Source organism: Pseudophryne corroboree, chromosome 12 (assembly GCF_028390025.1).
Source record: "Pseudophryne corroboree isolate aPseCor3 chromosome 12, aPseCor3.hap2, whole genome shotgun sequence".
Lineage (NCBI taxonomy): Eukaryota > Metazoa > Chordata > Amphibia > Anura > Myobatrachidae > Pseudophryne > Pseudophryne corroboree.
The window spans coordinates 36,569,211-36,582,126 of NC_086455.1; the positions used below are offsets into that span (position 1 = coordinate 36,569,211).

The window sequence follows — 12,916 nt, forward strand, 5'->3', positions numbered from 1 at the left end:
TTGTTCACAGCTGCATCGCATGCCCCGTATACAATGTATGATCTATTGTTCACGGCTGCATTCCCCTACATCTGGTTGTTGCCAGGATCGTCCCGTCAGCTTGCTCGATCGGATGACGCGGCAAATGACCCACGGGAGCTCGGGATTGCTGGTACACACTAGACAGTGTGCCCAATATTTCGACTTATCACCTAGTGTGTACCCAGCCTAACAAGACTGGCCAGCATCCCCCACCCCCAGCGATCTCGGACGCCATTACATCTCACTGAATGTTACTGTCTTGAAAACTGCTCCAAAACCTGTTGCTTTTGGTGATACTGTATCTATGTGGATTTGTCAAGTAAAATGTCTTGCTATAACTACACTGGTGAGTGCCCTCTATTTTTGGACATTTATGTAAGTACTAGTTACCAGTCCGTCAAAATGACGGAACAACATAACGGTAATGTCAGCGGCTGTGCGCATCTGAACGGAGCAACACTTGAATTACTCCGATGGGTGCCATCTAGTGGCCGTCGGTGCACAAAACACTGGAATTCCCCTGTAGAGGTGAGGAGCAGCATTTGCCGTATGTTATATAGGTAAAGTGCAACAGAATACGCTGTTGCTATAAGTTATTGATGATAATAATGGATATAAAATATTTTTTCTTATTCCATAGACTCCTGAATTTTGGAAATTACTGTACAACTTATTAAAGCAAATCTATCCGAGCGAAGAAGATTTATCGCCTTCAGCACCTGAAAAGAATGCAATTGGTATGTCTCAGCCCCTGAGTTTGGGTTTATTCGTAGTTGTTAGAGTAGAAACAGTTTAGCCACCGTTCTCATTTGGTATTTTTCCTATACAATATGTATTTTCAAAGCCAGGACCTATGTTGAGATATGTTGATAATCTTCTTCCACTGTAAATTAGATTCACCTTTGTAACTTTGATTGCAGCACATTTTGTTTCTTTTTTAGACACCGTTCAGAGGTGGGTGAGTTATAGAGGGAGATTCAATAAGCAGCGAGGTCCAATTGGATCCTCATACACCGATACAACCTTAGGCGATTCTAGAATCCATTGGTTCTCAACTTCGGTCCTCAAGTACCCCCAACAGTTCATGTTTTCCAGGTCACCTAGCAGGTGCACAGGTGTATTCATTACTCACTGACACATTTTAAAAGATTCACAGGTGGAGCAAATTATTTCGCTTGCAATCCTGTGAGCAGACCTGGAAAACATGAACTGTTGGGGGAGCTTGAGGACCGCGGTTGAGAACCGCTGATATAATCGGTGCAATGTGTGCGGTGCATACGGGCCCCTAGGTCCGGGGGGTCCACACTGCACCCATGGAATTTGCTTACTCCTCCGGAGTCCCACGGCGGCCATTTCCGAGTGATTTGCACATGCGCACTGAAGGTGTCCCGGGGAACAAGGTACGGGCGCCATGTTCCCGGAGACCTGCACATGCGCAGTAGGCTCTGGCTTTAAGGCAGAGTCTACTACCTGACGGAGAGGAGGGGGCCGGCGACGGAGGCTGCACACAGGTCCCCTCCTCTCTTATAACGCCCCTGGATACAACGCAGGTTCTTCAGCAGGAAAGCCTTGCTTGTTTTTGCATGCACCCTATTGTAATTATCTGCAATGTGCGCTGCCACACATAACAACAAGCCACAAAATTAATTGTATCTCCCGCATAGTGGGGGTCATCCTGAGTTGATCGCTCGCTAGCTGTTTTTAGCAGTTGTGCAAACGCTAAGCCGCCGCCCACTGGGAGTGTATTTTAGCTTAGCAGAAGTGCGAACGAAAGGATCGCAGAGCGGCTACAAAAAAAAATTGTGCAGTTTCAGAGTAGCTCCAGACCTACTCCTAGCTAGCGATCACTTCAGTCTGTTCAGTTCCAGATTTGACGTCACAAACACGCCCTGCGTTCTCCCAACCACGCCTGCGTTTTTCCAAACACTCCCTGAAAACAGTCAGTTGACACCCAGAAACGCCCACATCATGTCAATCACTCTGCGGCCAGCAGTGCGACTGAAAAGCTTCGCTAGACCTTGTGTAAAACTGCATCGGCCGTTGTGAAAGTACGTCGCGCGTGCGCATTGCGCCGAAGTGCCGTTTTTTTTTTTTTGCTTCACCGCTGCGCAGCGAACATTTTCAGCTAGCGATCAACTCGGAATGACCCCCAGTGTCCAAAGGACTACCTGTGCTTAAGCTGGTCTATTATACATGGACAGGTGCTGGAGGAATCAGTTGTCAAATGATCAGAAATGACATTTCCGGACCACAAACGTGGCCATATCTGATTGTGAAATGTAGGAAATGATTTTGACAAATGTTTATATATGATGCTAATGCATTATTTTATGTTACTTTTGTGTATTACAGCTAATCAAGTTCAGTATGTAAAGTGTGTATTGCAGACTCAAGGCTACGGCAGACCTGCCTTCTACGCTCTCCCCAATGGTGGTGAAGAAGGCAGCAGGGAACTACTGCTAGCCTTTTCTTGGCTCTTATGCAGAGTGAAGATACTTGAAATAATGTTGGAAAAGAACAGAGTTAAAGTGGGTGATCATGTTACAATCTGCACGGTATGTACTTCTGAAATATCCAAGATGTGTGACTCAGTTAGTGATGTGAATACCTTTAACCCCTGCAGTGCTAAGGGCTTGATTCAGACCAAGACAGATGTACACCATCGGGCGCAAGCATGTGTCGCGGACACAGATTGGAACTCCTTTAAGATCCATCCAGTTCCGATAGGCGTTCCTGGGGGCGAGTAGGGTGGGGTGTGCTGCTGTCAGGCACTGCATTAGAAGACCCAGTTCCACTGACATTGGCAGCCAAATTCCATCAGACGTTCCATAGGAGTACGATGGTGTACTAAAGGTGACTGGGAATCGGCCTTTTGTACCTCCAAAAGTAATCCGGACGAGTAGACAATCATCTTCAACCCTGTAAAATGTGACTTTTTATTCCACAACCAGTAGTTATGCAGAACTAGAGGATGCGGTGAGTGAAATTAAGTGTTTGATCTTCTCCCAGTCTGGTCTCTACACACTCAGGGTACCATCGTTTGATCACCTGACAATAACACCCTACACTACAGAAACAATAGAAGAGCAACGCTTGAGGATGCTAAAAGTACCTGGTCTCTCCCATACTTGCTCCTTCATTTGAATTGCCCTCATGATCACCCAACAAGAACACCCTTAGGGTTACCAAATCCAGATATGAAGGAGTTATAATGGCCAGAGCTCCCCCATCCTGGCTTCAGTAGATTAAGCGGCATTCTGATTAGATGCGTTAGATTGTCGACTTTTTATAATGGTCTACCAGTATTATTTTTGGCCATCTCTAGAAAACATGCATTATAACTTTCAAGTGCAGATTTTATGATACAAAGCAATGTGCAGAAAAAGTGCTTTTTGCTGTTTTCAGAAGTCAGATTGATACCAAAGCAAGAAGCCATCAGTATTTCACCCTCACTTGCATTTAGTACATTTACTGGCAATATAAATAAATCATATCTTCTCCCCCACCCCCACACACACACACATACACTTTTTGGCTACTTGGTTAGATGTTGTTTCCCTTGATGGGAAGTATAAGCAAAGTAAGGGTATTTTGTGAAATTGCAAAGTTTTCTCAAAATAAGGTCTCATTTCTTTAAGTACTTCATAAACAAATTACTGCTATTGATGTTGGAATGTGACCAGCTTGAAACATGCCTCCCTATGCTCTGACACCGGTGAGGAAAGCTCCATTACAGAGGGGTTACAGTCATATAATGAATTATAATGCGCTACAGATTGCAGGGAAATATGAGAATTGTGGATCAGGTGCCACATCGGTCATTACGAAATGTAGTGTCAGAAATCACGCAGTTTTCTCATTTTTTTTAATATAATCTATGTATGTGCATTGTCACCTCTTGGAGGGATGTCTTCCCTTGCATGACTAAAGGGCCCTACAGACTGGGCGACCCACCGCCGAGCTGCCTGACCGCCGATACGGCAAACGGGCGACCCGGCGGCGGGGGGGAACAGTGACGGGGGGAGTGAAGTTTCTTCACTCCCCCCGTGACCCGGCGCCATAGCAGTGCATGCTAATATGGACAATCTCGTCCATATTGGCCTGCATGCATAAGCGACGGGGCACCAACGATTACCGAGCGCGGGGCTGCGCATCGTTAATCGTTGGTGCCTACACACTGCACGATATGAACGAGTTCTCGTTCATTAATGAACGAGAACGTTCATATCGTGCAGTGAGATCTACCAGTGTGTAGGGCCCTTTAGAAATAAACTGTATGAGGGTCAACTTGAACTGTTTGCTTATGGAGGGCTCTAGATTATCATTTGCCAGCTATAGGCTCTTCCTTGTCTGGTTATGAAGCTACCACCATTGTCTGTAAAGATTTTTTGCAGTATTCGAGGTGCAGACATCACCCCACTCCATAGCAGTCTCCTTTCCTTCTGATTCATTACACCTTGTATCACTTTGCTGGCTAGGTGTTCCTTCCGCTATGCTGATATTTACACAGATGAGATATTATTATCTGACTGTAGCCCTAATTCAGACCCGATCCCTGCAGCGGCAGCGATCGCAGTCTGAAGCCCTTTGGGGAGTGCGCTGGTGAGCGGGTGCACTGTGCGTGCACACCCCATAAGGCCTAGTGATATGCGAAAGCAGGCAGAGGGTCGCGGGGCAGGTGGGAGCGTGCCAACGGCGTTAGAATGCCGTTGGTGAGGCTCGGTCTGGACAACGCAGGCTTGTCCGGATTGTTGCGGGGATGGGCCGCGTCGTGGCTGCGTGATGCCACACGCAGCCGCTGCGACCCGGAACGTGATGGGTAGCCGCCTGCCATCGCAGCTGGGCTGTGCAGGTAGGAAGCTACATGGCGGGTACAAAAGTGTTGCCGCCATGCGATGCTTTCACATCGCCCCCCCGCATGTCAGAGAAACTGATTGTAGATGTGCTACATTTCTGAATGATCTGCAATGGATGCTGCGCCTTTGTACACAGATGATGAAATCTGCAACGTTATCGGTGGGCGTCTCGATACATCTGCAGGCGGCTACAGCATTAGAATGTTTTTGCACATTAGCTGGGTACAGCAGTGAATGCTTTAGCATAGTGGTTCTCAAACTGTGTGCTGTGGCACCCTGGGGTACCTCAGAGCCCTTGCAGGGGTGCCTTGGACTCGTGGTCCAGGACCAATTCAAATAATTTCTGGTCAATATAATAGGCAAACCCAGTGCTGGTGGCTGCCAGTCATAAAATATGTGGACAAACAGAAGCAAATCTTGTCCCTCACCATGTAATTAGTGTTCACTCTAGGAGTGAAAAGGGGCAGTCTAATTTGCAGTGTAAAAATAAAGCAGCCAGTATTTACCCTGCACAGAAACAAAATAACCCACCCAAATCTAACTCTTTCTGCACATGTTATATCTGCCCCACCTGCAGTGCACATGGTTTTGCCCAACTGCTAACAAAATTCCTGCTGCGATCAACTTTGAATTACCCCCTTGGATTGGTATTACTGGCAAGCACAAGAGAACTTGGCGTGAGGAAAAGCCGCAGCTGCTCACATCGGGGCTTATACACAGATTTAGACTCTGTCGCACACAAATGTACAAATGTCGCAAACCCCTGTGAGCAGTCTACACTAGCAATGCAGATCTGTGCTTCTAGTTGTTTTATTCGAGCTAAAAAGATGCGCGACTGAGTCGCATAAGACCTGGATCGCCGAAAGGGGCTATTTGGCACGACTGAAGCCACAGTGTAAAAGGACACATCGGTACATGCAAACGCAGACCGTATTTAGCCTGCATGCAAAAAAAACAAAACATATTTGCACCCCTTTGCTTCCTACTTTGAATCAGCCGCCTTGAATGCAAAAATAACACCGAAACAAAAGGGGGTACTCACGGAGAGATCCGTGCTTTAATTTCTAAGCAATCTGCCTAGATTGCTTAGAAATTAAGCACGGATCTATCCGTGTCGCAATCGCCGGTACTAGACTGGCCAGGCACAATCTAGTACATCGCTCACTTCACCGCTGCGTGAAGTGAGCATGCCCGTCCGTCCCCCGTCCACCCCTCGCTTGGCACACATCGCACTGTGTGCTGAGCGGGGGGAGAGATGTGTGCTGAGCGTTCTGTGCTAGATCGCCCAGCGCACATCTCTCAGTGTGTACCCCCCTATAGAATGTGACGGTAAATAAGAACCACTTGGCCCATCTAGTCTGCTGTAGATAAATGTACACGCACACACTTACACACTAGGGTTATTTATTTATTTACTGGGAGCCAATGAAACTACCAATATATATTTTTGGATTGTGGGTGGAAACTATCGCAAAAACAGGGAGAGTACTGTAGGCAGGGCTTCCTTGCTACCACTGCAGATGATATACCTTTTATATGCAAGAATAATTCTGGCCATTTTGCTTGACAAAGGAAAGCAATTTTTTTTTTTTTGTGTAGGATAATAATTTCAAGTCTATCGGCAAAGTTGTGTTTACTTACTGTCTCTTCAGCATCCTGTACACTTATTCCGCGTCCATATTCTGATTGCTCTGGAGACTGAAGCCATAGCCGCACTTGATTTAATTGTTATACTTCCGAAAACATTTAATCTTTTAAAAGATTTTTCCATCTTTCTGCCCTTCCTCTAATGGCACAGCAGTTTTTGCTGATAAACAAGCTAGTACTTAATCCATTCTGGGAATAGAGACCCAATTAGTGTTTTCAGCCTCTTGAAAGTGAAACATTTTGCTTAATCTCTTAAAATTAGTTGTCCTTTTTCCAGCTGAATCCATTCCTTATCCAGCAAATCTTTAATCACTTTTATGTTCTTTAAATACTCTTAATAGATAGCTTCAAGATGACCTATACTTGTTGGTGGTTTGTGCTGCCAAGATGGAGGTTTTAGTAGCTCCAGTCCTGCTTTCCTGGGGGCTAGAGATGGTTCTCTGGATGTGAGGTCTTAGTTGGTGGTGTTTTCTGTGGTTGTAGACGGTAGTATGCTTTTGCAGCTGCTGGACTTGAGGTCTTGGCCAGTGCAGCTGCCACCTGTACATGAAGGAATTATGCATGACCGTACAATGCTTTGTAATTATGAATTGTGTCCACAAAAAACTAGAACATTTGTAATCTCTCTTTCTGGATCATAAATGGGTACGTGTTTGAGTTACATATTAAATATTTTATTTTACTAATGCCAGTTATACCCCTTTTCCACAGACCTAACTTTCCAGGGTTTCGGCACATGAACGTGCATCAATCCTGTTTTTTTTTTTTTGGCAGTGGAAAAGGGTCTGACCAGGGTCTCCGACCCTGCTTTTGACTGGGCTGGGCTGAGTACCCAGGAATTTGCTGGGTTATACACCCTGCAATTTCCCAGATCCGCAGTGCAAGAGTGGTACTAGATATTAAAAAAAGATATTTTGTTTCTTAACTTGAAACGCCACCTCCCAGCACCAAGTAATAAAATGGGGAAAAGAAAACAATGAATAGACATTCTAATCTATCAGAATGTCACCAAATGAATAACAAGGTGTTACACTAATGATAACTCCACAATAAAACATGTCTGCCCATTTTCACAGTTTTACATTGTACAGCGCCATTTATTTGCAAAAAAAAAAGAAAAAAAGATATAGATAGATATAGAGATATATATATATAGATATAGATATATATATATATATATATAGATATGTATATTTAAGCCCTGATATATTTTATAATATATCAGGTCTTGACCAAGTTCAGTAAGGAGCTTAAAAGTTTAGGGGCCAGACTATTGTCCGTGCCCGAATTATATTTAAACTTGTATAGGCCACCACACATGCCCCTTTAATGGCCCACATGCCATCACACCCCCACACAAGCCTCTTCAATGTCCCACATGCTATCAGACTTTTTTAATGCTCCTCAGATTATGCCACATGTCCATAAATGCTCCTAATTCAAAATGTCAAACAGTAGTGCCCCAATTCATAGTGTGCTGCTCAGTAGTGCCCCAATTCATAGTGTGCTGCTCAGTAGTGCCCCAATTCATAGTGTGCTGCCCAGTAGTGCCCCAATTCATAGTGTGCTGCCCAGTAGTGCCCCAAATCATGGTGTGCTGCCCAGTAGTGCCTCAATTCATGGTATGCTGCCCAGTAGTGCCCCAATTCATGGTGTGCTGCCCAGTAGCTCCCCCAATTCATAGTATGCCGCCCAGTAGTGCCCCAATTCATGGTATGCCGCCCAGTAGTGCCGCAATTCATGGTATGCCGCCCAGTAGTGCCGCAATTCATGGTGTGCCGCCCAGTAGGGCCCCAGTTCATGGTGTGCCGCCCAGTAGGGCCCCAGTTCATGGTGTGCCGCCCAGTAGGGCCCCAGTTCATGGCGTGCCGCCCAGTAGGGCCCCAGTTCATGGCGTGCCGCCCAGTAGGGCCCCAGTTCATGGCGTGCCGCCCAGTAGGGCCCCAGTTCATGGCGTGCCGCCCAGTAGGGCCCCAGTTCATTGCGTGCAGCCCAGTAAGGCCCCAGTTCATGGCGTGCCGCCCAGTAGGGCCCCAGTTCATGGCGTGCCGCCCAGTAGGGTCCCAGTTCATGGCGTGCCGCCCAATAGGGCCCCAGTTCATGGCGTGCCGCCCAGTAGGGCCCCAGTTTATGGCGTGCCGCCCAGTAGGGCCCCAGTTCATGGCGTGCCGCTCAATAGGGCCCCAGTTCATGGCGTTCCGCCCCCGTTCATGGCGTTCCGCCCCCGTTCATGGCGTGCCGCCCAGTAGGGCCCCCGTTCATGGCGTGCCGCCCAGTAGGGCCCCAGTTCATGGCGTGCCGCCCAGTAGGGCCCCAGTTCATGGCGTGCCGCCCAGTAGGGCCCCAGTTCATGGCATGCCGCCCAGTAGGGCCCCAGTTGATAGTATGCTGCAGATTCCAGCTTTCTATCCGAAGTAGAAACAGAAGAGAAGAGAGTAGTTTCCCAACCATGGTAATAATACTAGACGAGGATGTCAGTAGCTGGGTGTAGAGGATTTAGGACGCACAGTTTGAAGCTTGCAAGATATAGGGGGTAATTCAGACCTGATCGTAGATGTGTGAAAAAACGCACATCTATGATCAACTCCTTAGACATGCGAGTGGACGTCCCCCTACTCCCACATTGATTTTTGGACAATTAGCTTTATAGGTACCTGGCTCTTATAAACCTAGTTGCCAGGGATAAAATCTTGGTTGCCATGGCGACTTGGTGCCTGCGATTTGTTGAGCCCTAATATAGATAGATAATTAAAAAAGAAAAAAAAGAATGACCGCAATCCTTCTGATTCAGTCTTGACTGTGAACACTTTCTATAGAAGCCATGAAAGGCTGATACTTGTTCATGCTGTGTGACGAGAGTGGGTGAATAGAAGGTTGTTTTTCTCAGATGTTCATTTGTACATGGGCAGTATAACAAAATGTACACGCCGAACATAAATGATTTGACATAATTATACTGCTGCAATTCTATTTTTACAACTAGCTGTTTTCCTCCACTAGATGACATTATTCAAGTATAACGTTCTACTTCATATAGATGATCCCATGCAGTTTTAAGTGTGTGGATATGAGTTTAGCCACAAAAATGTTAATCGGAGAGGAAGGAGTTTGACAGGTGGGGAAAAGGGAGTTGTATGGCTTTTCTGAGAGCTATTGTTACATCTGCAGTTCATTTTTCTGTCCTTACTATACAACTCCCTCTTACTGTTTTACCTGCTCGGCACTTGCCCTTGTGTTTTTTCTCTTACGTCCTAGAGGATACTGGGGATCCATTTAGTACCATGGGGTATAGACTGGTCCACTAGGGGCCATGGGCTCTATAAGAATTTGATAGTGTGGGCTGGCTCCTCCCTCTGTGCCCCTCCTACCAGACTCGGTTTAGAAAATGTGCCCGGAGGAGCCGGTCACACTTATGGAAGCTCCTGAAAAGTTTTCAGCATTTATTTTTCTGTTTGTTATTTTCAGGCAGGACTGGATGGCACCAACCTGTCTGCATCGTTGGACTTAGGGAGGGGGAAGGGGGGGAGGGGGCGGCCCAACCTCTTGAAGGGTTAATGGTCCCGTTCCCCGCTGACAGGACACTAGCTCCTGAAGGAACTATTCACAAGCCCCACCACGGCGAGCGTACATACCCGCAGCACGCCGCCACCCCTCTCAGCCAGAAGAAAGAAGAGTGGTGAGTACTAATCCGGCGTCACGGTTAGCGGGTCACCGGCCATTATGGCGGCATGAGGGTACGGAGACGCACAGCTTCTAACCGGGGCGGATTGCGTCTCCAGACTCCGTACACAACTGCGTCTCAGTACACTGTACACAGTATCCACACTGGCAAACAATGCCTTAAAACGGTGCTGTCTCCATTTTAAGCACATTTTACCTCAGCCAGTATAAAAAAAGCGGGAAGACCGCGCGCCATTGAAGGGGCGGGGTTTCACTATGAGCGGATCCAGCAGCTAACCAGCGCCATTTTCCCTCTGCAGTGGACACAGATGCTGACTGACAGAGACGCGCAGCTCCTCCGGTGTCACTCCAGATTACCTCAGCGGTACCAGGGGGTCATAGCAGGAGGGGAGCGATTATTAGTGTAGTAAGTCCCCAATCTGGGTACTTAGTTTGCAACCCGGCTAAGCTTGGCATTAGCAATAAGGGCACGGTGTGCTGGCTCCAAATACCTCTGTGTCTCCCTGGATTGGCTCTTTGTGGGTTAATTGTGTTTTTAACCTTTTCCTGTGTGTGTGTGTGTGTGTGTGTGTGTGTGTGTGTGTGTGTGTGCTGTCACATTTACAATATGTCAGGCAAAGAGTTGGTTTCATGTACGGCAGAGTGTTCCTCTTCCCCAGGGAGCTTACTACTATGTACTCAGTGTAGTGCACCTTCTCAGGCTAGCGGAGCTGAACCAGTGTGGTTAGATTTCCTCAAAGGAATGATTTCTAATATCTCTAATAAATTGTCCCGCAATGAGAAAGAGACACAATACTTAAGACAGTCTGTGGATGAGTTTATGAACAGAGACTCAGTCCCCAAACTAGTGTTTCAGTCCCCTGCCATTTGTCCACAAAAACGTACTCTGGCCCATTTCCTGCAGTCTGACTCTGATGCTGAGGGGTCAGACATGGAGGAGGGGGAGGTGGATTCAGAAGGGGGGTATGCTGCTCTGTCACAGGAAATACAGGCTCTTCTAGAAGCTATCAAAGATGTGCTACAAATTCCTGAAAAGGTTACAGAGGAGTGTGAGGAATCTTATTTTAATGTAATAAAGAAATCCTCAGCCACTTTTCCTGTGTCAAAGGAATTGAATACACTGTTTGAAGAACCGTGGGCTACTCCTGATAAGAAATTTCAAATCCCTAAAAGGTTGCTCTCATCTTTTCCTTTTCCTCTTGAGGATAGGAAAAAATGGGAAAGTCGACCGATAGTGGATGCATCTGTGTCCAGGTTGTCACAGAAGATTGTGTTACCTGTCCCTGGTGCAGCCTCCCTGAAAGACACAGCTGATCGTAAGATTGAGACCACTCAAATCCATGTACACAGCTGCTGGGATGGCTCAGAGACCCCATTATAGCATGTGCGTGGATTACTAAAGCCATTGCTAAATAGTCGGGTAACCTTACTGAAGGGTTGGATTCCTTATCTAGGGGGGAGATTGTGTTACTCCTGCAGCATATACAGGACTCTGCGAATTTTATGGTGGAACCCATAAAAGAAGTAGGTTGCTTAATGCACGCACCACTGCTATGGCAGTATCAGCACGCAGGGGCTTATGGTTATGCAGTGGACTGCGGATGCGGACTCCAGGAAAGGCGTAGAATGCCTACCCTTCACAGGAGAGGCCTTATTTGGAGATGAACTGGACAAATGATCTCCAAAGCTACTGCGTGTAAGTCCACATATCTTCCTTCTGCAGATCCCCCAAGCAGGAAGACCTACTCAGGACCTCCCCTACAGTCCTTTCGGACTGCCAAGTTTAAGGGCAAAGTCCGAGGCTCTTCTACTGCCAACAGAGGCCCTCATTCCGAGTTGTTCGCTCGCAAGCTGCTTTTAGCAGCATTGCACACGCTAAGCCGCCGCCTACTGGGAGTGAATCTTAGCTTATCAAAATTGCGAACGAAAGATTCTCAAAATTGCGAAAAGACTTCTCTGTGCAGTTTCTGAGTAGCTCGAGACTTACTCTGCCAGTGCGATCAGTTCAGTGCTTGTCGTTCCTGGTTTGACGTCACAAACACACCCAGCGTTCGCCCAGACACTCCTCCGTTTCTCCAGCCACTCCCGCGTTTTTCCCAGAAACGGTAGCGTTTTTTCACACACTCCCATAAAACGGCCAGTTTCCACCCAGAAACACCCACTTCCTGTCAATCACATTACGATCACCAGAACGAAGAAAAAACCTCGTAATGCCGTGAGTAAAAAACCTAACTCCATTGCAAATTTACTTGGCGCAGTCGCACTGCGGACATTGCGCATGCGCATTAGCGACTAATTGCTCTGTTGCGAAAAAAAAATAACGAGCGAACAACTCGGAATGACCCCCAGAGGCGCTAGAGGTAAACCATGCAAACCAGTAACTGCCGGTTCTCAGGAACAGAGCTCCAGTTCTGCTTCCTCAAAGCCTTCTGCATGACGGTGGACCGCTTGGCATGGAAGACTGGCAGGTGGGAGCCCGACTAAGAAATTTCAGTCACATCTGGACAACATCATGCCAGGATTCCTGGGTCATAGATCTTATTTCCCAGGGCTACAGACTGGAGTTTCAGGAGTTCCCACCTCACAGATTCTTCAAATCAGTCTTACCAGTTTCACAAGAGGCAAGTATAACCTTACAGGATGCCATTCAAAAACTGGTACAGACTCAGGTCATTGTTCCAGTTCCACTCATCTGCAAAACAAGGGGTACT

At 47.0% G+C, this 12,916-nt stretch overlaps 1 protein-coding gene across 4 annotated transcripts in view; it reads left to right on the forward strand.

Annotated features, from left to right (window-relative positions):
- The window catches only part of LOC134980479 (transmembrane protein 121), a 154,042-nt gene that overhangs the window by 1,377 nt on the left and 139,749 nt on the right, over positions 1-12,916 (forward strand). For all 4 annotated transcript variants that reach the window (XR_010190409.1, XR_010190410.1, XM_063947321.1 and 1 more), the window contains exons 2-3: positions 662-758; positions 2,374-2,576. Coding sequence is in view for 2 of the 4 variants with exons in the window: in XM_063947321.1 (XP_063803391.1) it covers positions 662-758; positions 2,374-2,576 (300 nt within the window). In the remaining 2 variants the exon portion in view is untranslated. The remainder of the gene's footprint in view (positions 1-661; positions 759-2,373; positions 2,577-12,916) is intronic.